Source organism: Mercenaria mercenaria, unplaced genomic scaffold, assembly GCF_021730395.1.
Source record: "Mercenaria mercenaria strain notata unplaced genomic scaffold, MADL_Memer_1 contig_4734, whole genome shotgun sequence".
Taxonomy (NCBI): domain Eukaryota; kingdom Metazoa; phylum Mollusca; class Bivalvia; order Venerida; family Veneridae; genus Mercenaria; species Mercenaria mercenaria.
Genome location: NW_026462985.1, coordinates 8,868 through 36,811, shown reverse-complemented (window position 1 = coordinate 36,811; position 27,944 = coordinate 8,868). Strand labels below are relative to the sequence as shown.

The window sequence follows — 27,944 nt, the reverse complement described above, 5'->3', positions numbered from 1 at the left end:
TTCTTTTTGGTTTCATTCGAAGACAATGCGAATGCAGCTGCTTAAATATTACATTTCTCATTCGAAGAAGAAAGGTATATTTCGATTTATACATGTAGAACAATTTACATTGTGTTCCAAGGCTTTCTGCTCAGTATTCCGGGTAAACAAAAACACGCTTTCACGTGCAATACAAATGAACAGCAAAAATGTTGCAACAGTTCCGGGAAAAAATCCTAGAGATATGTCAGAAAAAACATTGTTACTTATTAACTGGCTGGAGGATTATGGAACCTACCATGGAGACAGAATGCCAGATACGGTAGATATTCTCCTTCCATACAAAACTGTGAAAACGGATTTATACTGGAAGTATAACACAGAGAGCAGACAGTGGTTGGAGCATCCAGTCAGCAGATCCCAGTTTTTTAAAATTTGGGAACAATTTTTTCCACATTTGAAGATAAAAAAGGTATTCTTTATTTGTTTGTGATTTTATTTTGACTACACATGTTCCTGAACATAAAATGACAGGTTTCCTATCAATGGCAGTTACAAGCTTTGCCAGATTTAAAAAAAATACACAAATGGTCTGTGTTTGAGTCATTTAGTTGGTCTGTTAACAAATCATGACCTTGACATGGTTAACTTCCTTTAGGCTTCGACATCAGAATTACTGAATTTTACTGGGGCTAAAACACCCTTGAGTGTCATAAACTGCCTGTTACACGAGTATAATAACCAAGCATTTTCTTTCTATTTCAGACTAATTCATTTTCTAAGTGTACAACATGTACAACATTGGAACGCCAATTAGAGAAAACAACATGTGTACAAACAAGAGCCGAGTACAAAAAGCAGAAAGATGAACATAATAAAAGACAAATGTAAGTAGATAATAGTATAGATATACTCAAGAAGTGTGTCTGTTACAAAGTCAGAGCACAAACAGCCTAAGGAAACTGTAGCTATTAATTATGTCTCCCAACACTAAGTGGTATAGAGACATATTGTTTAACTCCAGTCTGTGTGTCTGTCACAAAGATTGTCCGCACTCTAAAGTCGAACATTTCTCGTCCGATTTTCGCCAAACAAAATGTGTTGGACCATAAGACCTTGGCCAAGTTCAATAACTAGTCAATTCGGTCCAGGCATTTTGGAGTTACGGCCCTTGAATTACTGAAAAATTAGTCTTTTTACCCTTGTCCGCACTTTAAGTCGAACATTTCTCATCCAATCTTCACCAGACTTGAATAAAAATGTGTTTGACCATAAGACCTCAGCCAAGTTCCATAATGAGCCAAATCGGTCTAGGCATTTTGGAGTTCTGGCCCTTGAATTGATGTGTGTAAACAGTAGATAAAGACTGACTTGCTATTTAGATGATTAGTCAGTTGTGGGAGACATTTGCTTTTCTCAAAAACAGTTATAGTTTCCCATCTTATTCTCTTTTGATAAATGTTTAACACATTTAAATTTTACAAATATCTGAAAAACTACCTTAACTTCAGAATTGAGAGAACAAAAATTAAAATTAATTCCAACTTCTTTTTGATGTTCTTATTGCAGTTTATTAGCAGTGCTACAAACTAGTTCCATCAATAATAAGTGCATAACAAACCATTGTAATATAAGGAAGTTGGAACAAAGTTCCTTTGTGACAACAAATATGCAGTATTCAAGGTTTTACTATTCTTTGGTTTTGAAACATGCCAATTTATAGAATTTAGCTATTTTTCTGAAAGGTACATGGCAAGGAATCTTTTACTGTATAAAATTGGAACTGATGTATATATACCTTACTCTATATTAACAATTCAGAACTGAATCACAGCTCAAAAATGGTATTTTCCTTTTTATTAGGCTTGAGCGAAAATACTATTACAGAAAAAGGAATGCTAGTAGGAAGAACCCAGATGCATATATGTCTTTGATAGTTGATGGTATGGATCAATGTAAGTATTTACAAATTTAAGAGAATATTCTAGCATATTTCTTCATTTCTTGTGTTTAGAAAAACATAGAGTGAATGATTTTGGTTTTAATGAATGTCCTTAAACATATGACTGTGTCTGACAGAATCATTGGAGACATATTATTATAGGTCAGTTTGTCACTTTTACCTCTCAGACTTATTCTAAATTATGTGGCATCAATGTATACAATAAAGAAACAATGTGCAAAATGCAATGTTTAGCTATGTCAGTCATACAAGTTTAAATTCCATTTTTCAAACTCTGAACATTGTTCTTTCTGGTACAAAATTTAATGCTTACCATAATAAATGGTCATTTCAACTCGCCTAAGCATGTAATGCTTAAGACAGGCTGTTGTGATTTATACCCTCAGGTTAAGCAAGCTGAAAATATTCTCTGTGTAATTTGTGTCATTTTGAGGCATACGGATTTACAAATTGATAGTTTATTTTGATTCTAAGCTAAAATCACATTCCTTTGTTTTCAGCAAAGACAAATCTACCTCATTTCACTGGGCGCTTACCAAAGGTAATTATTTCTGTTAAACACTAATAATAGCAGTATCCAAAGTGTATTAAGTATGATTAGAAGGAAAATGGCAGAAAGAATGCTGCACTGCAATTAAAAAAAAATTCTTGGTGAACAACCTATTGAGAACCGTAGGTGTTTTTATGCCCCTCCTTCGAAGAAGAAGGGGTATATTGTTTTGCCGATGTCAGTCGATCGGTGGGTAGGAAGGTAGACCAGTCCGTTTCCAGGTGATAACTCAAGAACGCTTGGGCCTAGGATCATGAAAGTTGATTGGGAGGTTGGTCATCACCAGCAGATGACACCTATTGATTCTGAGATCTGTATGTCAAAGGTCAAGGTCACAGTGCCCTGAATAGTTAAAACGGTTTCTGTATGATAACTCAATAACACTTGGGCTTAGGATCATGAAAGTTGATAGAGAGGTTAGTCATGACAGGCAGATGACCGGCCCTCTACTGACTTTGAGGTCAGTATGTGAAAGGTCAAGGTCACAGTGACCCTGAACAATTGAACGGTTTCCGGATGATAACTCAAGAACACTTAGGCCTAGGATCATGAAAGTTGATATGGAGGTTGGTAATGACCAGCAGATGACCCCTATTGATTTTGAGGTCAGTATGTCAAAGGTCAAGGTCACAGTGACCAGGAGCAGTAAAATGGTTTCCGTGCAAAAACTCAAGAACACTTGGGCGTAGTGTCAGGAAAATTGATAGCGAGTTTGGTCATGACCAGCAGATGACCTCTACTGATTTTGAGGTGAAAGGTCAAGGTCACATTGGCCAGGAAGAGTTAAATGGTATCTGATCTTCTTGTCCAAAACCACAGGGCCTAGGGTTTTGATATTTGGTATGTAGCAAAATCTAGTGATCCTCTACCAAGATGGTAGTGAGGTTGGTCTTGACCACCAGATGACTCGTATTTATTTAGAGTTTCAAAGGTCAAAGTTCATGATGACCAAAAAAAAACTGAAACCTTTGCCGTACAATAACTTGAAAACGCCTGGGCCAAGGGTCATGAAACTTAATAGGGAGGTTGATAATGACCAGCAGATGACCACTATAGATTTTGAGGTCAGTAGGTCAAAGGTCAAGCAAGTTCTGCTTTGACATTGGCTTAGTTCTGTGACAAGGCCATATTGTGGGGGTATAGTTTGTCACTCCTGTGACAGCTCTAGTTAAAAAAAAATTGTCTGGAGCATAATGTAAGAGTGATTTTAAACATGAATTATGATATGCTTCTTAATATACTAACATATTTGCTCTGAGGCAGTATGAGGCCAATATCAGAGGTTATGTGAGTTGGTGTGCCTGATATCGGTACACTTGTAGCAATATCATGCACATTTCTGGATGACACAAAAAAGTCCCCTTGAATGAATAATTTTATACCAAATGCTGATGGAAGGAAACACTGTCAGCAGCATCATCAGACAAATGTGACTTTCTCATGCATTACATGAATATTCAGTCCTGTACAAAAACTTTTAATTTTGTTTTAAATAAAACTGTTAAAGTAGAGTGGAACATATGCAACTGGCGTGCCTTTAGCACACCAGACTGGAATAAGCATCACAAGCCTTACGGCATATCACTTCACTTTTCTGTTGAATGAAATGATACGGGGAGACAGGTGTTTTTACTGTAGTCTATTGTTCGCTTTTATTTTTTCAGAATATCAAAGGAACAGATTTATTGAAGACACATATCACAGGAGTGATCAATCATGGTCATGGTGGCTTCCATACATATGTTGACCTGAATGAATATCCTCATGATCCAAATCTTACTATTAACGTTTTACTGAAGATGTTGAAGAGAACTGCACAGCAACATGTATGTATTTGTAAATTCTGTTACTGTTTGCTAGGTTGTCTTGTATGATTTGAAGAAGGGAAAGAATTTTCAAGTGCTTAAAATATATATGAGAAATTTATGAGCATTTCAATAGATGACCCGTCATTTTATTGTCGAGCCCGCTCGCGGAGGCGAAGACATAGTTGTCCAAATGGCTGTTTGGTGTATGTGCATCCGTCCGTGCGTCTGTCCGGATTTGTTTGTCCGGACCATAACTTTGACATGCATGGAGCAATTCCGTTTATATTTGACTTGAATGTTAACCTCAGTGAGACAGAGTGTCTTCCGCAAATGCAGGTTCCTATCTTAAAGGTCAAGGTCACACTTGGAGGTCAAAGGTTAAATTCAATAATGACTGTCTGGAGCATTTCTTCTTCATGCACAGAGGGATTTTGATGTAACTTGGCAAAAATGTTCACAACTATGTGACAGAGTGACTTGCGCAAGAACCAGGAAACTAGGTCTAAGGTCAAGGACACACTTAGAGGTCAAAGGTCAGATACAAGAATGACTTTGTCTAGAGTATTTCTTTTTCATGCATGGATGGATTTTGATGTAACTTGGCACAATTGTTCACCATCACGAGACAGAATGCCATGTGCAAGAACCTAGAATTCCTTCCCTTTGTTGTAACTATAAATAGCTTATACTGTAATTCTTTTATTACTGGTCGTAGGGAAAATTCAAGACCACTTTTCTGTAGTACAATATGCATGTTACATCCAATTTTGAGGTGCATTTTGTGCATTTGTGTGGACTTAGATTTTTTTTAAGATTTACTTCCCTTAGTTGTTACTATTTATAAATAACTTATATTGTTACTTCTGCAATTATTTTTTACTTGGCATAAATGTTTGCCTCAATGAGACAGGGTGTCATGTGCAACTCCTAGTCCTTTTGACTGCTGGCGTGTTGGACATGTTGCCCGTGGGCATCTAGTTCTCCATGGCCACATAAAGTAGTACATTTTTTTAAGTTTCATATATTTCTTTAAATTTTATTTCCTTGTCATCTTTCTGCAGAAAGAAAGAAATGCAAAAATAATGCATTATCTCTTAAGGTAGATCTGCTTGTGTGGTCGTTTTTGTAACATTTATCTAGAAGATACTGAGGGAAATCAGTGAGAGGGGATGCATTAAACAATAACTCTAGATTTTCCTGTTTTGAATTATCTCTCTTTATGAATGAAAACTTTTACGACGTATTAATAAAAAAAGTATATAAGTGATTGACTCAATACTTTACACATTTATGTAGGCCAGTGAGAGGAAATTCAATAACTATGAACCATAACAAGCTGACCTCATTTTTAATTACATCCCTTTGTGGCATAAACTTTGTCAAGAGGCTTTCTCCTTAACTACAAGAGATATGCTCAGAGATACTTTATCCTAACTTAAAATTCTTGTAGAAAACAATTAGGGCAAGTGCAGTAACTAAGACCCATAACTCTATATGGCCCTGTTCTTTATTATTGCTGCCCTTCCCCATTTCCGATATTTGCTTCGAGGAGCATCCATCAGTGTTACTGATCTCTTTGTTATTACGGATGACATCTATATATACAGCACAAACCTATCAGAATATGACCTTGAACAGAGAGGTAGTCATCTTTTATGCATCATTGAAATATTAAAGCCTTGACAGAAAGAAAACAAGTTTAATGTGTATATGTAACTGATTTGATGTTGATTAACTGTTTGATTTAATGCCTATAGAAATAATGCAAAGTAAAAAATCTAATTGAAACAGTTTGATAGGTTTGACTTATAAGTAGCATCACAATATAAAGATTTCTGAATGTTTGCCATAACATTTTTTTTTTTGGTCTTCTTGTACAGCAAAAAGCTATTAATTCAGATAACTGGTGTTCTTTTTTTTATTTATTATAAGTGTTTCATTTCTAGTGGAACTTGTATTTTTACAGATGAATCAACTTCCTCCTGTATTATACATCCAGGCAGATAACTGCGGGAGGGAAAATAAAAATCGCTATGTTATGGCATTTTGTGAGCTTCTGGTCACGGAAAGGATTTTTGATGAGGTAATTTTTTTACCTAATTGGAAATAATGGCCAAAATTTTGCTTTTTGAAGAGCCAGAGAAAGAGAACATTCTACAGTCTGATGTCCATGCTTTGGGGCATATACTAGTATTGTGACTTAGTCTCAGAAATAAAATTAGAACTAATACTGTAAATGTTTTAATATTAGCGGAGTACTAATTTTCGCGCTATTAGCTGGATCGGGCATTTGTTTGTTTGTTTTGGGTTTAACGCCGTTTTTCAATAGTATTTCAGTCATGTAACGGCGGGCAATTAACCTAACCAGTGTTCCTGGATTCTGTACCAGTACAACCCTGTTCTCCGCAAGTAACTGCCAACTTCCCCACATGAATCAGAGGTGGAGGACTAATGATATCAGACACAATGTCGTTCATCAAATAGTCACGGAAAACATACGTCCCGCCCGAGGATCGAACTCGCGACCCCGTGATCCGTAGACCAACGCTCTTACCTATTGAGCTAAGCGGGCGGGCTCGGGCAGGCGCTAATTCATGTCTAGCACTAATATTAGACTGAAATGAAAGGCTTAAAAAGTGCTATTTATAGTATTGAAAATACCATTATCACAATGCAACAGAACACAGAGAAATATATATACTAATTGTGTAAATACGACAATAACTGCATTCTAACTATTATTCTGCAAAATGTTTTGAATATAATAGTTTAACCTGTTTGAATATTTGTACAAAAGTCATCCAATTTTGTAAATTAAGCTGCTTTTTTTTCTTCACCACTGTCCGTAAACATGGTGTATAAAACCTTCGGAGTAGATTGCCAGTTTGTCCAGTAGCGCTAATAACAAGTCTTAACATACCATTATACTGCTTTGAAAACCAAGTGCAAATTTTAAAACAAACAATTATCAGCATTCTGTACTGTGTACATGTACAAATTTACAGCATACAGATTAACACTAATCTAAACGAATGTAGAGTTTATGTCATACTGTAGACCTATGCATTTTTATGTGCGTGCTTGGTCGATTTCATTACGAATACCATATTTTAGCGCTGGTGATACTGCGCTAATACAACTACGCGCTAATAAGTCGAAACTACTCAATTCAAGGCGTATGCGCTAATATAAATACACTTACAGAAACATTTGATGATATTTGAAATATACACTGTTATGAGGAGCTTTTCTTGAGAGCATGAATAAGTCCAACAGATCCAAAACGAAAGAGCTATGGGTACCAGTATTCAGAAGTAAAAATTGCATTAAATTTCTTTCTCTTTATTTTAAAGGTACACTTGTCTTTCTTGTACGTTGGACACACGCATGAAGATGTGGATGCGGCCTTCAGTCATGTAGCAGAACGATTAAGGAAGACAGATGTTGAAATTTTACAGGATTTGTTTGATTTGTTACCAAGTTCAGAAGCGATTGATATTATGTTTGACATTAAAAGTTGGCTCTCACCAGAAATTAAAGAACTTGTTGGTGTTAGTTCACCTTTACATTACAAATTTAGTAGTGTAAATGAGAGAATTTCATTGTTTTATAAAGGGCAGCATAATTGCCCCTGGATTCCTATGGAAGAAAATATTTTAAAATCAGTTCCAAAGGGTGAACCTTCAATTCTCTTGCCAGATTTTTCTAGAATTGATAAGCAGAAACAATTAAAACAAGTTGAAGCTGTAAAAAATTTATTCAGAAAATCAAATTCACTCTCTAAATGGCAAGAATTTTATGAGAAAATCGGAGAAAGTCAAGAAAACAATAAAAATAGTGCTGTGTGGATTATGAATGAATTGCCAAGGCAGAAACCGAGAGAAATGAGCATAGATATAGAAATCCCAGAGGAAATTAGAAAGCAGATTGAAAAAGAAACAGTTATACCAAAGGTAATGGTAGTTTTAGATTGATTTCAGAGTATAATACATTACACAAATCACATGTGCAGTATTTGATTTAACTACTAGTATATAAAGTGTATATTTATATAGAGAGTTATTCTACTTGATCCAGCACCAACATCCTTTGACGTTGAAACCTTGGTTAAAGTTTTGATGCACTTTCTCCAAATATTTCATTTATTATCCCCCTTTTTGCTATGAATTTTAAGGTTAAAGTTTTGGTGCACTTTAACTTTATCTCGAATTTTACTGAACAAACCTAAAGGGCAAAGAATGCCTGACAATCAGTTAATTTTAAGTATAATCCATCAACCAGAATTCATAATGCTGTAACAGTAAAAAAAATTAAATTGGACACCACTGAAAAAGATATGGTTTGAGATTTAAGAAAATTGCTGATCATGATGGAAGCAACTTTAGTATGTTTATGATGTCATTTACACACTGCTGAATTTTGTATTGGCTCACTTGAGCACAAAGTGCTTATGGTGAGCTATTGTGATCACGCTGTGTCTGGTGTCTGTCGTGCGTATGTCCATCCGTCATAGAAATTTATGTTTAAACGACATCTCCAAAATCACTAAGTTGATTTTGATGAAACTTGGCCATGATGTTCCTTGGGTTGGTCAAACAGTTTCGCTTGGTTCCACATAGGGGCTTTTGGAGCTAAAAAAATAGAGAAATCTTCAAGGGACATCTCCACCTGAGCCGATAGCCTGATTTTAAAATAATTTCACTCAAATGGCCCTTATGTCACTATCTACCAAGATATATAATATTGTTCATATTATTTTGATTTGTGAAAAAACATGGTGCCAGAGGGCATGGTCACTTTTCCTTGTATGTTTATAGTGGAAACTTCAAAAACCTTCTTGTTTGAAACTGCTGGTCCGATTTTAAACTAATTTTACATAAATTAACCTTGTGTGACCCTCTACCAATATTATTCAAATTACTTCGATTCATTAAAAACATGGGCCGCTAGAGTGTGTGGTCACATTTTCCCATATGTATTTAGTGGAAACTTTGAAAAATCTTCTTATGTGAAACTGCTGGCTCAATTTTAGAATATTTTTACACAAATGGTCCTTGTGCGACCCTCTTCCAAGATTGTTCAAATTATTTTGATTCGTGAAAACATGGCCACCAGAGGGCGTGGTCACTTTTCTCTAAATGTAAATAACAGAAACTTCAAAACTCTTCTTGACAATGCGTGAAACTGCAAGTACGATTTAGAAATAATTTTACACAAATGGTTCTTGTGTGATCCTCTACCAAGATTGTTCAAATTATTCCGATTCGTTAAAAAAAATTGCTGCCAGGGGCCTTTGTCACTTTTCTTCTCTGAACCAATAATAGCTAGAGCCTTGATATTTGGCGTGTGAGATCAGACTTGAAATGTCTACCATAATTGTTCAAATTATTGCCCTCGGTTCAAAAGTGTGAGTGACATGCATATAATCATGATAATATAGGCTTATATAGAAGAAACCTAGTTCTGTACTTTTATTCTAGCATAAAACTGCTGTTATTGTCACTTTTCGGGGGTGTTTTAACAGGAGAGAAAACGTGTGTTAACAGAGAAATTCTCGCGCTCACGAGCTGTTATAACACCTTTTTATATATGCGCGTTTCGTGGCAAAGTGTAAACGTATTACGGCCCCAAAACGGATAATTCAGTAGGAATTGACGTCAACGTGAAACAACGTAAACTTTACCACGCATTTCATGGAAATTTAATGACGTTGAGGGACAATATATTCATTTACTTGGTATTTTACGCGTTTTATGCTAGTGTCGCCGAGGCGCCTTGTGTCCCTTTTTTTTGTTTGAGTAGGGATGCTGATTCGTCTCAGCGGTAGAGTGATTTACTATCTGGGGACTGGGGATGTTCAGCGACTGTAACTGTAACAATATATAATCCCTTTATTAATATATTATATAATATGTAATATAATTTATTTAGGTTATAAAAACCGAACAACTATACCCTTTCAAAATATCATCGTAAACTAATACGTTGATACGATTGGCTGAAAAGTATAGGAATAATAATAAATAATTACCATAACAAAGGGATAATAAGATACAGGTAAAAGGACAGGTAATTTGTTAGTCACGTTAGTCATCTATTGTATATGTTACGGCTTACTACTGATAGGTAAATATAGGAAATAATTATAGGATTCAATGTATCTTGGTGACTCTCAATGAATAAAGGTAAGTATAGACATAGGTAATTACAGACACAGGTAAGTATGGACACGTGTAAGAATGGGCTAGGTAAGTATACACCGAAAACTGAAACACAGGTAAGTATACAACCTACTTGCAAGTATACGGCCTACGTCACGACAATTTCACCAAACACTATCATTTGATTTATATGTCGGTAAGTGTATACATAATTTACATTCGTTTAGGGTTCTATCACACCTGCGACATATTTCCCCCCTCTCGAATAAATGTTGTCCCCAACATTTACTGTGTTATCTGTCGTGCTATCTCACCTTTCCACGGAATCTTTAGAAATTTAAAGTGCACCAATTACATTTAATTCAAAATATGAATCCAACACTAGAACAGTTGCTGTCATTGTTTTTCAACATGTTTAATTATTCATAACTTCTCCACTTGAGAAACAAGTAAAGGACGATTATAAGGCATCCTATGCGTATGTTACGAAGAATGCATTATGTACCTGAAATTTCAAATATACAAAACTATTTACAATAATTTGCAGTACACTTCTGGACTGTCTTTTTCAATTCATATAACTAGTTCACATACACATATATTTTATAGTCTTGTTATAGTCACTAACTGATCATAGACTCCATTTCACCGTTTCTCATCCAACTGGCTTCCTTCTTTGTCGTTGAGGTCTTTTTATATGTGGTGTACCCTCACTGTCAGATTCGTCTATTTGGGCTATCTAGCGCTGATGCCTCATCTGGAATATTTGCCTATGTCTCCGTGCAGGAATTATGTACCTCGGAATTTCAGCATCAGGCACAGGGGAATCTTGGTAAGTATCGTTTGGAGATGCTGAGGAGTTTTGGTAAGTATCTTTGTTTTTCAGTTGTTTTCATGTTTTTCTTTTCAGCTTCCTCGTTGATATCCGTAGTTTCAGATTCTTCTGCTGTTTCGTGGATGTTTGAATCAATACTCATAAAAGGAAGGAGAAGGTTCCTGTGAAGGTTCGTATCTTTTTATACCGACTTCCTTCTCTCTTTACCTCAAACACTGGAATATCTTGATTCGGTTGACTGATCACAATGTATGGATTTGATTCCCATTTATCAGCCAACTTGTTTTTGCCTCGGATTGACACATTTCTGACCAGAACTCTATCTCCTGGAACTAAAACTAGGTTTCTGGCTTTCAGGTCATACCGCTGTTTGTTGACCTTCCCTGCATGTTCGGAACTTTTCGAGCTGTATCGTAAGCTATTGAAAGGCGTTCTTTAAGTTTCTTTATATATTCCGAGTGTGATGTTGACTCATTACGTTTGTCGGGAGTGCTAAGAAGGCATCTATTGCTAGTCTTGGGTGGCGACCAAACATTAAGAAATAGGGTGAGTAGCCAGTACTGTCATGTTGGTTGCATTGTAAGCATGCACCAGCGTAGGAAATGTGACTTCCAGTCAGCTTTCTTGTTGTCCGTTAAAGTCCCTAACATTGCAAAAGAGTTGAATTGAATCTTTCTACTGGATTTCCTTGAGGATGATATGGTGTTGTTCTTGATTTGTCGATCCCAGCTATGCTACAAAGTCCTTTATTATGTTAGCCTCAAATGATTGGCCTTGATCACTATGGATACGAGCTGGAAATCCGTAATGGACTACGAATTGGTCAAATATTATTTTAGCTGTCGTCTTTGCAGTTTGGTTTCGTGTTGGATAAGCCTGTGCGTAGCGGCTAAAATGGTCTGTCATTACGAGGATATTCTCGTAGCCGCCCTTGGAACGTTCAAGGGAAAGATAATCAATGCACGGATTTCCATAGGAAAGTGGACTGTATTGGTACAAAGCTGTGCTTTAGCATTTCTGGCTTTTCTCCTTATGCAACGGTCACAGGATCTGACATTTGCTGGCAACAAACGATTCCATCCCCGGCCAAAAGAAACGTTCACGGAAAAGAGACAAGTTCTGTCACGTCCTTGGTGACCCAAGTCTGTGTGTAAAGCCTGAAAAACCTCGGACCTTAATGTTGGTGGAAGGACCAGCTGAAGGCGCTCATGTCCGGAAATAGTTGTTCTTCTATAAAGAACACCTTGGTTGTAAGACTAGTTTCGACCATTCACGCAGATAACAGGACACGACTGACGCATCGGTACCAAAGGTCGAAGAAGCCGGTTTGGTGCCATTCTTTAAGTGTTTAATTACTACTGCGATAATATGGTCGTCTCGTTGTGCTTTAAACCAGTCTTTTTTGTGACAGACTTGATGCAATGATCATATCATCAGGTACTTCTGGTACATCATCCGGGTTTTCTTGAATCGACTCTGGATTACACATGGTTTCAACCATAGGGATGTTGACTTGTGCAGCCATCGCAAGAGCCTTCACAACTTCTGTATTTATGCCTGGTTCTTCAGTGTAGAAACTTTCTTGAAAGCGCATCCGAGTCGATGTTTTTTCTTGCCACTTCTGTATATCTATTTAAGATTGTAGTTGGCAAGACTTGCTATCCAACGTTGCCAGCGGCATCAAGTTTCGCAGATGTCTTGGAATACGTGAGGGCATTATTATCTGTATAAACGAAGCATTCCGACCCATAGAGATAATCATGGAATTTCTCCGTCACTGCCCATTTTAAGGCAAGAAATTCAAGCTTGTGTGCGGAGTAATTCTTCTCAGCTGGTCGAAGACTTCTACTTGCGAAAGCCACAACTCGTTCTTTCCGTCCAATTCCTGGTAGAGGACAGCTCCAAGTCCAAGTCCTGAAGCATCTGTGTGCAACTTAAAAGGTTTTCTTGTAATCGGCGTATGCTAACATTGGAGCTGTACACACCTTCTCTTTAATTGTTTCGAAGGCTAGCTGTTGTTTCTGTCCCCATTCAAACTTTCTCTTGATCTTGTTCTTTTTCATTGTTTTGGTTTTCTTGGGACTGTCTCCTAGAAGTAAGTCATTCAAAGGTCTGGCATGTTTGGAGAAGCCTTGAATGAACCTCCTGTAGTAACCCGCGAAGCCAAGGAAACTTCGGACTCCTTAATGATTTTGGAATAGGCCAGTTCTTTACTGCAGTTACTTTATCAGGATCGGTGCCAATGCCTTTGTCAGATATTAGATGTCCCAAATAGATAACCTCATTTTTAAAGAATTCACATTTGCTTGGTTTGAGTTTAAGATTGTTTTCTCGTAAGCGTTGAAAAACTGCTTCTAATCGATTTAGGTGTTCTTCAAATGTCGAACTGAAGATAATTATATCATCCAAATAAATGAGGCATTGACGTAGGTTCAGGTCTCCCATGCAGCGTTCCATCAGTCTTTGAAACGTAGCTGGCGCGTTCGTAAGTCCAAAAGGCATCCTGTTTGCCTCGAAGAAACCCAGATTTCCAGCTTGAAAGGCAGTTTTACACTTATCTTCCTCCTTAATTTCAACCTGCCAATATCCGCTCTTAAGATCTAACTTTGAAAAGTATTTCGAACCGGATAATAAGTGGAGAGTATCTTCAATGCGTGGGATGGCGTAGGCATCTTTTCTGGTTCGATTATTCAATTTCTGTAATCGATACAGAATCTTATAGTGCCGTCTTTTTTCTTACAATAACTACGTTAGAAGAGTATGGACTCTGGATGGTCTAATAGCTCCAAGTGCTAACATCTCTTGAATGTGTTCTCGAACCTCTTCTATAAGACCAGGTGGTATTGGTCGATACGGTCTTTAAAAGGTCTCTCATCTTCTAAATGTATTTCATGCTCAACGCAATTTGTTCTTCCTATGTCCAAAGGTCCCGAAGAAAATACATCTTTCCATTTGTAAAACAGCTTTTTGACTTGTGGAAGATGATCTTAGGAACGTTGTCTAAGTCCACTTTAATATCTTGTACAAAAGTCTCTACCTTTTCTTCTTCTGATATGTTTTCTTTATTGCTCTCTAATTGTTCTGTTTTCTATTTTCAGATGGATTCCAGCTCCGCAGAAGTTTCACTTGTTCCAGATTACACAGAACAGATTTAGGTGATATACTAACTGCCTTGCTGACATGTTAAATAATTTAACAGGTATTTTAGCTCTGGTTCCCGGTCTGTTTAGCTGTACGACCCTAGGACATATGCCTATTCTTGAAGACGCCTCATCAGAAGATTCTGTAACGGCTGATTCCACATCGAAGTTCTTCCGAATAAAACCTGTGATAACTTTTGTTTCGTATGGCTTTAAAAACTACATCTTTCTTACTTGCAGATTTAACTTTTCCAATTACAGGTGTTTTCAACAAGATTTTCTACTGCTGATTTCCACTGTTCTGGTAGGGAATCTCTTGGGTCTCTCGAAGATACCGTAAAACATAGTGCCTACTATTACTGGTACTGTTAAGTTGTATTCTGTATTGGGAACAATTAAGATTGGTACAGGTAAGTCAATGTCCGATAACCAGGAACTTTAACTATTGCTTCTATGTAACCAGAATACGGCAGACTATTCCATCAGGTAAGTTAATAAACAAAATCTCTAAGGTAATGTAACTGCTGGTTTTGGGTCTAGATTTCATAGAACTCTTCACAAATGGTGGTTATCATTGATCCTGTATCACAAATGCATGTTGTTTCCACATTATTAATGACCACTGATGTTTCATTGGCATGACCAATCAGTCTATCAAATATGTTGATTGTTTCATTAGGGCTTTCTTTTTGTTTTGTCTGCCATTTGCCCTTCAATGGAGACACCTAGTCGTTTAAATTCTTCTTTTCATTTTGTCTATGTTTTCCTTTGAGGATTCCCCTTCTTTCTTGTTGCCTTGGTTTTGGGGTGTGTTGTATCATATCTATAACCTCCCCTATAGCCACCGTAATAATGTCCTCTGCCTCTATTGAAACTCGATGAGCCTCCGTATCTGTTATATTTGTTACCCGAAGTATCTTGTTTTTGTTTGTCTTCTTTAATATCCTGTAATTTTCTTTTCAAGTCTTCCATCTTTCTCATCAGCTTAGCCAACATATCTTCACTCTTTCCGTTTTCACTGACGTAGCAAGTTTGGTTTCAGTATGTTGTTTCCGTTGTTTTGTTAGCTTCATTTCATTTTCTTCAGCTCTTGCCTTCCGTCTCAAGACTTCAAAAACTGTCACTGCTTTCAAAGCTATTTCTCGTTGCATTTTTAATTTCTTGATTATATAACGACCTCCAAAAAATTTATCTTTTAACATGGCATTTCTTTCTTTTCAGGTATTTGACGTTGTTGGAAGCAGAAGAAGGATTTCTCTAGGCGAAGACCCCATTCAGCGATGGATTCGTCAGGTTTCTGTTCTGCTGTGTAGAACTCAGTATATATGAATTGCTGACTGGATAAATCACCAAAAATGTCTTCTACACGAGCAACAATTTCTATTGGTGAAGCAGTAGGATGTAGATTTATAAGTGCTTCTTTGCTTGCCCCTCAAGGAGTGTCTAATGGCTTGTGCATTACATGTTCTTTGTATAATCTTGTAGCAATAACACTTTCTATTTCTCGCTTCCATTCTTCGAAAGAAGACTCAGATTTTGGTTTCGGATCTGCTCCGGAAAACTGACTGATATTAAGTTAGGACCAAATGTATGTATGTCCTCTCTTTGTTCTTTTGGGATTTACGTCCTCAAGTTCTTTCCTTTCTGGTTCTTTTTCATGTTCTTGTTATCTTCTTCTTTACTTCTGTATTTTGTGCTGTATCTTTATGTTTAATCGTATCTTTTCTATTGGAATATGCTGAAGTTCCTCAACAGAGTGTACTTGTCTTAAACAAAGTTTCTCTATCTTCTAACTCTTTCTCTCTATTATTCAGTGCTTCATTCCTTTTTTCGCATTTCATCTTCTTTCCTTTTCAATAACAATTCAATACTGTTGCTTTCATTCAATCCTGTTCTCTGTCTCTCTTATAACCTGTTACTGTTGTAACTCTTTTAGCTTTGTCTCTAGCTCTTGTTCGTATTTATCCAAGTTTTGTTCTCTTAATGCTAATTCCCTTTCGCGAATTTCATACTGTTCTAGTAACTGCTTCGTCTTTCTATTTCTTGAACTCGTCTCTGTTTCTCTTGTTCAATCTTCAGCTGTTGTCCTCGTTCCAATTCTAATAAATCCTTGCAATTCCTTTCTCCTTGCCTTATTACCAATAATTTTTTCTTCTTCTAGCTCTAGCAACTCAGTCGTTTCACTTTTGTCCTCCTGCTTTCCACCCCAATCATCACTATAACCTTGCTTTTTAGCATATGTCTGGCTATCTATCTCCAACTGATTGTCTTCCACTTTGTCCAGTCATCTTGTTTATCCGCAGTGTCAAGAGCACTATCTTCTTTGATGAACCATTTTTCTCTCATGTTTCCCTCCAGTTCACTTTCTTTATATAATGGTTGTTCTTTTAACGGATGGCTAGGTCTGTGTTTCGAAAACCCTGTATCGAAACTCATGGACTGCCATTTTTCTCTGTCACGTTTACTCATTTAGCTTTAATCTAGCTACATCTGTTTGTATTTTTCAGATTATGTTCCGAAGTTGGAACCTTTCTGTCTGGAGTTGGAATACATTTCCTGATTATATGAGGAAAATCGCTTATCTAATGCCTCCACTTGTGGTGAGAATGCTATGTCTGAGACATCTATTACTGGCTCCTTGAACATATATCTTTCCTCCTGTATTTGGCCTTGTGAAGATGGTACGTCACCTTGATTTTCTCTACTTTGAGTACCATTTTGTTGATCGAAGTTTCTAAATCTCTGCTTGGTTTCTGTTGTAACTCCTCAATTTTGTTAACATTTCTATCCGTTTGTCTGGATGCTGAAGCACTCATTCTTCCAGATCGCATCATTTCTTGTTGATGCTTTTAATCTCTTTAGTTGCTGTTCTTTTATCTGTTTTCTAATGCTCTAATTTCTCTCTCCGTTTGTCTCTGTCTTTCCATACTTTCACTTTGTTGCCGTACGTGTGTGGTTTTTCTTAGTCTTCTCGGTGAGATACCTTCAGCCATGTTTTACAGAAGCTTTCCTTCCACAATAAAATTGCTCAGCTTCAAACTAACTTCTTCTATTTCAATCCACAATATTCTAATTTTTATCTTCTACTCTTGTATTTTATTGTACCTTTCACTTTTCTTTCGCTATATTTCAATATACTTCTTCTTTCACTGTACTTCTCCTTTAAACTATACTGCTTCCACTGTACTTTCCCTTTAACTATACTTCTTCCACTGTACTTCTCCTTTAACTCTACTTCTTTCACAGTATCTTTCCTTTAACTGTACTTCTTTCACAATACCTCTCCTTTAACTATACTTCTTTCACAGTACTTCTCCTTTCACTATACTTCTTTCACTGTACTTTCTCCTTTAACTATACTTCTTTCACTGTACTCCTCCTTTAACTATATTCTTTCACTGTACTTCTCCTTTAACTATACTTCTTCACTGTACTTCTCCTTTAACTATACTTCTCCTTACAAACTTCAACTTTCAATGTGCTTCTCCTTAACAATACTTCTTTCACAATACTTCTCCTTTAACTATACTTCTTTCACAGTACCTTTCCTTTTAACAGTACTTTAACTTTCAATGTGCTTCTCCTTTTACAAGACTTCTTTCAAAATACTTCTACTTTCAATGTGCTTCTCCTTTAACTAAACTTCTCCTTCAACTGTACTTTTCCTTAACTTTACTTTTCCTTTACTATACTTCTCCTTTAACTATACTTCAACTTACACTTTACTTCTCCTTTAACTATATTTCAACCTTCACTATGCTTCTCCTTTAACTAAATTTCTCTTTTCACTTCACTTCTCCTTTAACTATATTTCATTTTTCACTTTACTTCTCCTTTAACCTAATTTTGACATTCACTATGCTTCTCCTTAACTAAATTTCTCTTTTCACTTCACTTCTCCTTTAACTAATATTTCATTTTTCACTTACTTCTCCTTTAACTAAATTTCTCTTTTCACTTCACTCTCCTTTAAACTATATTTCAACCTTCACTATGCTTCTCCTTAACTATACTTCTTTCACAGTACCTTTCCTTTTAACAGTACTTTAACTTTCAATGTGCTTCTCCTTTTACAAGACTTCTTTCAAAATACTTCTACTTTCAATGTTGCTTCTCCTTTAACTAAAACTTCTCCTTTCACTGTACTTTTCCTTTAACTTTACTTTTCCTTTCGCTGTACTTCTCCTTTAACAATACTATTCCTTTCGCTACACTTCTCCTTTAACAATACTATTCACTCTTTCAGTTTTCTCTTATTTCTACTTTCACAATTTATTCGAACCTCTTATATTTCCCTTCTTATATAGTACCGTAAACTTGTAATGATATCTATTATTATCTTTCTTTCTTATAGAAATTTATAATTATATATACCAATTAATTGATTTTTTTTTTTTTTTTTTTCTGAAAAAAAAAATTGGCAATTTCTGAGATTCGAACCCTAGACCTCTGGCTTTACAATCTAAACGTCTTCCCGACTGAGCTACGGGGACAGTTGATAAGACGTAGATTAACTTTACGCTTTTATCAATACTTATTGCCGATAGCGGTGTTAAATCGGTTACCCGAGGAATATCCTTTATACAGGTAGATCTCTTAAATATAATAATACCGATATGCGTTTTTCAACTCACAAAAAGGTAAAATTCCTTGACTACATACGCACCCAAGGTATATTTACCCTTTTCTTAAAATTACGATTGTTTAAATTTCTATCAAAAATCCAGCATATCTTTTTTTTCGGATCTGTTGGATCAGTTTTATTTAGACTACAGCACTTATCAATATAAGTCCTGTAGAAGATGCGCTGTTACTCGTGCACTCATATATTGCTTTTACTTATAAGCTATATATTGAAGCAATCATTATTTGTCGGTGAATTGTACTTTTAGTTCCAAAACAAAACACACTGGTATCTATAGTATACCTCATATATTTACTTACTATACCTGTATAAGGGTTATATAGGCCAAGTATTAAATCTGATCTTTATTAGTAGGTTATTAATCTGAGAGGGAGAGATAGAAAGAAGGAGAATAAATATAATATATGCAAATATAGTCCTATATAAATATATGACCCTTATATATATACTTCATCAACACAACTGATCACAGATCTATAACAAGCTTGTACACTTATCTCTTTGATATATAAAACAGACGACCTTATACACTTGACTGACCACAACAAGTACAGGGTAGACTGGTCAATATATGTATGTCATAATCTAGACAACTGTCAAAAATGTAAACAATTAAAAATCACTCAAATATGCATTACAGGAACAATTGAACAAAAAGTAAATACTTTACATTCATCGTCGGCCACATCAACGTATAAAACGCAGAATTATCACCGTTTCAGAGATATACACTGAATATGTCAGTTCCAACATTTATTGTTTATTTTGCTATCTGTCAAAACTGACAAATAGTCAAATTCACACCACTTCCTGGAATCCTTGGATCTTCTTCCAATGGCGATCAGAAAGTTCTAGTGCACCTGTTCCTGATCAGATGTTAACGCTATGATGCTGTATCTATTCGCCGGCCAGATAAATCATACCTAGGTTTATGCAGTTCTGATGTTTGTTGTTATAGAGGAATTCATATGTAGAATTACAGATTCCCATAAGGCGTATCGTCAGCTGAATTGATGATCTTCGTTGTCCCATGTTGGGCGCCATTTGTCGCCGAGGCGCCTTGTGTCCCTTTTTTTTGTTTGAGTAGGGATGCTGATTCGTCTCAGCGGTAGAGTGATTTACTATCTGGGGACTGGGGATGTTCAGCGACTGTAACTGTAACAATATATAATCCCTTTATTAATATATTATATAATATGTAATATAATTTATTTAGGTTATAAAAACCGAACAACTATACCCTTTCAAAATATCATCGTAAACTAATACGTTGATACGATTGGCTGAAAAGTATAGGAATAATAATAAATAATTACCATAACAAAGGGATAATAAGATACAGGTAAAAGGACAGGTAATTTGTTAGTCACGTTAGTCATCTATTGTATATGTTACGGCTTACTACTGATAGGTAAATATAGGAAATAATTATAGGATTCAATGTATCTTGGTGACTCTCAATGAATAAAGGTAAGTATAGACATAGGTAATTACAGACACAGGTAAGTATGGACACGTGTAAGAATGGGCTAGGTAAGTATACACCGAAAACTGAAACACAGGTAAGTATACAACCTACTTGCAAGTATACGGCCTACGTCACGACAATTTCACCAAACACTACCATTTGATTTATATGTCGGTAAGTGTATACATAATTTACATTCGTTTAGGGTTCTATCACACCTGCGACACTAGAATAGCGTTAGCGCATATTCTTTTCGTGTTATAACATCTTCAGAATCCCTCGGGATTCTGCAGATGTTATAACACGAAAAAACATGCGTTATCCCTACACAGGCACACTTAAGTCTTGTACTCAGATGAGCGCTTTAGGATCAGTGACCCTCTTGTTTAGCAAATAGTCGATGAAATAAATTACTTTCCAATGTTTCTTGATTATAAGATGTAGAACATTTGTTTTCATGATTATAGTTAGAAAAAAAGTAGAGAAATGATTTCACTGAAATAAGTAAATACAGTTTAAATGCACACTTAGAAATTCAATAATCAACCATTTTCTTTACCAGTAATGTTGCCATGGAAACAAAATGACTTCCATTTTAATCAAATATTTAAATGTTTGTAACTTCCTCATATTTAAGTCTGTTTTTAAATTGAATTAACATAAAAACAATACCCCATCATATGGGACATCAAATGACAGAAAGTGCAAACTCTTGGCAATTTTTCATTATTTTTTGGCCTCCTTTTTACTATGAATTTAAGGTTAATTTTTGTGTACTTTTCACATCTCTGTTATTCCTAAAAGGATTTGGTTCAAATTTTAGCAATGTTCCACATAAATACCTATATCATTTTACAAAAAGGTATTTTGCACCAATATTTCATGAATTATGTTCATTTTTCTGTTAAATTTCAGGTGAAAGTTTTGATGTTATTTCAGTCTAAATCTGCTATTATCAATATAAGTGCTTTTTTTCTGTGGGCATAACATTCTTCGAGCTTTTCTAATTGAGGCAGTATTCTAAGTCTAAACACAACCTGATCGTTCCCCTATTGTTTTTAAAGTCTTTAGACAAAAGATGATACAGCTCTTTCGGAGCTCTGTCTTTTTTAGTTAGAATCTCTTATGTAAGCCCAGTTTTAAAAATGACTGCATTTGCTAAGATGAAGATCATGTAACTGGATATGGTTTCCAGTATGTAAAATATGAAGTATATAGTAGCTTAAACTTTCAAATTTTACACAGTGACAAAGATGCACTTAAGGAATATCTGTATTGGTTTTTAAGTAAAGGCTCTTACATTACAGTGACAGTTCTGATATAATATTCATGATAATTGCAGGTGACAGTAAAGAAACCAAGGAGATTAGCACACACAGCAGATAGAAGAAACACAGCCAATAAAAGGAGAAAGACACAAAACAGTGGAACCAAAAATACTGGTAATTAGATCAGTCTTTTTGTACCTTGTGTTATAGGTTGAATACTTGCTTGGTTGTGTTCTGTACTTCCACAGGGTCTTCTTTTAAGTTCTATTATTTGTATTTGGCAAGTTTTAACAGCTTTCATAACACATTTTTTTTCCCTGAGTAAAGCATGAAATTTTCCAGTTTTGTGTTGTAGATTTGATAAGAATACTAAGTATTACCCTAGTTCAAATTACATATTTTTGCGATACCTATTCAAGACAGTTTCGGACCATAAAGAGGGATTTCACTGCATTAAGCTTGCAAGTAGATAAAATTTACATTTGACTGCTTAAAGTCAAAATATTTTGACATTTGGAAATGCATGCTGAAGACAGAAATTTAATATTCTGTGTGATTATTTTGATTTAACTTAAGACATCATACTCTTAGTACTGTTTCTTTTATAAAAAATTTCAGGGCAAACAAAGAAGAAAAACCCAAAGAGTAAGACCAACTCATCCACAAAGGGTATGTAGTCGGGTTATCTTTTCTTCTTATAACAATAGACAGAAGTTTTTCTAGCTTGACTATTCGAATAAAAGTCTAGCTATACTATTCACTTTTCATCGGCATTACACCTTGGGTAAAGTTTAGCATGCAAGTACATACAGCTATCATTTATATGCATATAGCTTTGATACTTACTTTTTCTTTTCCTAGGTCAATTACCAACCTCACTAGGTCAAGTTCCATAACTCTTAACATGTATTTTGAACAAATTATGCCCCCTTTTGGATTTAGAAATTCCTGGTGAAAGTTTTACATGCAAGTTACCAAGTCTTCCAAAACTAATGCAGATATTGAATTGAAAATTGACATGTGTCTTTGGGGTTATAAATTAGCTGATAGCATCAAGTCCCATAACTCTGACCTGCATTTTGCCAAAATATGCCCCCTTTTGGACTTAGAAAATCCTGGTTAATGTTTTGCGTGTAAGTCAAAGAAGTATTACTAAAAGGCATTCAGATTTAAACCTTATCTTTTCTTTTCTAGATCAATTACCAACCTCACATGGTCAAGTCCCATAACTCTGATATGTATTTTGGGCAAATTATGCCCCCTTTTGGACTTAGACTACATGCAAGTTACTATCTCCATAACTAATGCAGACACTGGGTTGAAACTCTATAGATATTTTAACATTTAGGGTAACATTTTCCTGCTTGTGGGACAATAATTCAAATAATTGAGCATTGGCAATTCGAATAATTGAGCATTGGCTGTCTTATGGACAGCTATTGATTTTAAGTAGGTTTAGGTTGGAAAAAACGAAAAAAAAATTTTAAACAAAATTGTTGCCATTTTTATTTTGAGTTAAGCATCCAAATGTCAAGCTACGATCAAACTTGGTGAATGACATCTCTTGTTTTAGCCTCCCGATAAGCTTATCAGGGCCATCCTCAGTACAGTTTTTATTCCTACCTAACAGTATATGGCAGAGATATTTTACTTATTGTGTACTTGATGGAACAATGTCACACCTTATTCTATACATCCAGTTTATAAGGAAAGTCAGCCCTTAATGTTACATATTTCTAGGTAAATGACTATTTGTAGTACTCTTAAAAAGAGTGTTGTACTTTCAGCTTTCTAGAGATACTTTTATCGGCTAAACTTTTAAGTAGAACCTTCTTTGGTTTATAAAACCCTATAAATAAACAAGCAATTATGTTATTGAAATTACCAATAATGAAATTCAATCTGTGTTCTTTTTTGTAGGCCATGCTCGTAAACGATTGAGGAAGATGTCATACAGGCTAGTTCAGATACCACTACTGGATGAGATAAAGAAACATATCTGGCTTCTAATTTTGTTAGATTTGTTTGAAAAATGTATGATTATGTTTTTGTTTCTTTTGATCTTCCTGAATTATATAAAGCTCTGCTGTTTATTGGAATTGTTACATTATCTAATGGCATTGTTCGCTTCTTTAGTGGAAAGTCATACTGGACACTTAGCCTTGAGCATTACAGTTAATGAGAGTATTAAACATGGATACAGAGTTAGCTGTGTTGTTTAAAATGTGATCAAGTTATTACGATATTGATAAATGAATCGAAATATCCAGTGACTTAAATCAGATCGGGTATGTTTAAAGGTCAACACAGTTGTATTGTTTAATTAGTAGAATTTTACTGTCAGATATACACATATTACTTAGTGTTTTTCTTTTGTACCTGGAATTTTTGATTGAAAATGTTTTTGTGTTTCGATTTGGTTGAACATAAAATTTTATTATAAACCTTCGTGTTATATGTGATGGTTTTAGTTCTGCCTGTTCGTGTGACCTGAAGTGAGGGCATAACATCAATTATAAAACTTAGAATTATGCTTGTTACTGGTATACTAATAGCACAAAAGTTGCAAGGAAACTGTTATATTCCATGTATTGGATGTTCAGTCAGTCTGCTCCACTACATTTCTTAAAGTTCATTTGACAATGGTTTTTGTGTAAATTAATTTGAAACAATATTAGGACCTTGAATGATATTGGGCAAATTATGGATCTATACATTTTCATGTTTTAAATTTATGCATCATAACTGAATGGTGTAAATTAAGAGAATTGAAAAATACCAGCCTTGTATTTTGTTTTCGATAAGGTTGATGTTACACTCTTACTTAATGAAAACATTTTAAGTATTTACACTGTTCAGATAGTAAGTTACATTCTGGTATGGTTCTTTATCAAGATTGTTCAAATGGTTGAGCTTGGCCACTTTTAGGGGCCACCAGAGCAACAAGAGAAAAATGAACAATTTCTCCTTATTTGACAACTTTATGCATCTTATGAAACATTGTTTATATGAGGTCATGTCTTAAGTATGTTCAAATGTGGCATCTTTTTGCTTGAATGACATCTTTATAAGGTCCACTATCAAATTTGTTAAAATGTGGGCAAGGGGCCGTAGAACTTAAATAAACAACAGAAAATACATTTATTAACTCTTCTCATGAATCTCATGTTAACTTTGGTCTTAATCACTCTTAGTATTTAACATCATGTTGGCTCCCAAATATGTTGAGATAGGGGCTTTACTGGCCTATTAAGGGCCTCTAGTACTAAAATGAATATACATTTGAAATAGTTTCAGGGCACCTTGGGTCTTCCTCCACCATTAAAGCTGGAAAGTCGCCATATGACCTATCATGTGTTGGTGCCAGTTAAATCTAACAAAATAAATTAATTAAAAAGTTTCTTTTCATGAACCGCTTGATTAATCTGTATCAAACAGTATCAATACAATCATTATAAGGTCATCTCCAAACCAGGTGCTACATCTCTTATAGGACAAAAGTTTTTGAAATAGAAACACATTTTTTTTTTCAAAGTGTAAGAAATGCATGTTGGTTTTAACCATACTTGTCTTATTGTTAAGCCGGCCGTCCAAACAAATTTTAGCTGTTTTATTGGTGTACTAATGCCTTGGATTGTACCTATTTAAATAACAAATGTTTTTATTTCATAAAATACAAGCGTAAGATATTATCTCCATGGGGAATTTTATTTTGTGAATTTAGGGTTAGTGCGAAATACTCCATCTCCTTTTTGAGAAAAAATAACCGTTCAAAGGCAGTGATCTACAATAAGCTAGTTAATTGTACAGTTCATTTTTGCTCAAATGTTATTTGCAATTTGTGTTCCTTTTTATACTTCAGAAATAAGATAAGCTGTCTAACCGACCAGGTTGATTTCAAGTGTTTTATAAATATTATATGAAGTAGTTTTTAGCTCACCTGAACCAAAGGCTCATGGCTAGCTTTTGTGACCGTTCAATGTCCGTCGTGCAGTGTCAGTCGTTCGTCCATCAACATTCTCTAAAAAAAATTCATCTTGAAAACCACTTTGCAGAATTACACCAAACTTAAAAGGAATGATCCTTGGGTGGTCCCCTTTCAAAATTGTTCAAAGAATTGAATTCCATGCAGAACTCTGGTTGCCATGGTAACCAAAAGGGAAAAAAGTATTCTTGTCCAAAACTTACAGGCATAGAGCCTTGAAATTTGGCATGTGACATCATCTAATTGTCCTCTATGAAGATTGTTCAAATTGTGCCCCAGGGATGAAAAGAGGCCCCACCCTAGGGGTTCCAAGTTTTACATAGCTTTATATAAGAAAAAAAACATCTAAAATCTTGTCTGAAAAGGAAAGGCCTAGGCTTTTGATATTAGGTATGTAGCATTGCCTAGTGGACCTCTAACAGAATTGTTCAAATTATGCCCCTGGGGTAAAAAGAGGCCCCAGCTTGGGGTGTCATTTGTTATATGAATTATATAGAAAAAAGATACTTAAAAAATTATCAGATCATATTTCCTAGACTGTTTAATTATATTTACCTGATGTACCCAAGTGATTATGACTCGCCTTACTGTGACCTTGACCTACAAACCTACTTTCTTTTTTTTTTTTTAAGATACAGCCTTGAAATTTGGATGACATGTACAGTTTTGCATCCCAATCTTAAAACTGACTTTCAGTGATCATGAATTTCACCTACTGACCTACTTTCTAATATTTTAGCATCAGTTTGTCATTTGAAACATGTGGCTCATATTACTCAGGTAAGCAATTCAGGGTCATCATGACCCTCTTGTTTATTTATATTTGTATAGAAATATTTATTTTAAAAAAATGAATTCATGTGTCACAAATCAATTCATTTCTCAGGTCTTTTGAATAAATTCTACAGGTTGATTTATGATGTCCAAGAAACTAAATATGTCTCATTGTTGCGCTAGCCGAACAAATATTAACTTATTTTATACAATTCTTTTTTTTATATATATATCACATGAATTCATGTATCACCCATTCATTTGGTATGCAAGCTTAACAAATTGTAAGAAATGAATTATGGTTTTTACCATATTTGTTCCAAGAAACTGAACATGTCTCTTTGTTAAGCCGGCCAAACACATTTTAGGTCTTTTATTAATTTTTGTATTGAACTATTTTAAAAATATTAAGTGGATGTATCGCAAGTTTATTTGTTACGCCGGCTTAAAAAATTTATCATGGTTTTTACCATATTTGTTTAAAAAAAAAAGAACATGTCTCTTTGTTAAGCCGGCCTAACAAATGTTAGCTCTTTTGTTAATTTATTTTTTGCGTAGAACTGTTTAATATTAAGTGCATGTATCACAAGTTAATTTGTTATGCCAGCTTAACAAAGTGTAAGAAATGCATCATGGTTTCTACCATATTTGTTTCAAGAAACTGAACATGTTTTATTGTTAAGCAGGCCGAACAATTAGTTCTTCTATTTATTTTTGTATAGAACTGTTTAATATCAAGTGCATGTATCATTAATTTGTTATGCCAGCTTATCAATTTGTAAGAAATGCATTATGGTTTGTACAAGCCGGCCGAACAAATGTTAGCTCATTTATTTATTTCTGTATAGAACTGTTTATATTAAGTGCATGTATCACAAGTTAATTTGTTATGCCAGCTTAACAAATTGTAAGAAATGCATGGTTTCTACTATATTTGTTTCGAGAAACTTAACATGTTTCATTGTTAAGCCGGCCGAACAAATGTTAGCTCTTTTATTTATTTCTGTACGGATTTGTTTTATAATTACCGAGTGCTTTTATCAAAAGTTACTTTGTTATGCCAGCTTAACAAATTGTAAGAAATATATCATGGTTTTTTCCATATTTGTTTCGAGAAACTGAACATGTTTCATTGTTAAGCCGGCCGAACAAATGTAAGCTCTTTTAATGATTTCTGTACAGAACTGTTTTATATCCAGTGCTTTTATCACCAGGTAATTTGTATGCCAGCTTAACAATTTGTAAGAAATGCATTATGGTTTCTACCATATTTGTTTCGAGAAACTAAACATGTTTCATTGTTAAGCCGGCCGAACAAATGTCACCTCTTTTAATTATTTCTGTACAGAACTGTTTTATATCAAGTGC

General features: G+C 35.1%; 1 protein-coding gene across 1 annotated transcript; it reads left to right on the top strand.

Annotated features, from left to right (window-relative positions):
• On the top strand, positions 1 to 27,599 carry LOC123546805 (uncharacterized). The gene is made up of 10 exons (XM_053535364.1): positions 1 to 451; positions 745 to 866; positions 1,843 to 1,934; positions 2,443 to 2,483; positions 4,157 to 4,318; positions 6,267 to 6,383; positions 7,654 to 8,253; positions 21,892 to 21,991; positions 22,436 to 22,486; positions 23,738 to 27,599. The coding sequence occupies exons 1-10, from the start codon at positions 26 to 28 to the stop codon at positions 24,037 to 24,039; spliced, it is 2,013 nt and encodes a 670-aa protein (XP_053391339.1). The 5' UTR covers positions 1 to 25; the 3' UTR covers positions 24,040 to 27,599.
• The last annotated feature ends 345 nt before the right edge of the window (positions 27,600 to 27,944 follow it).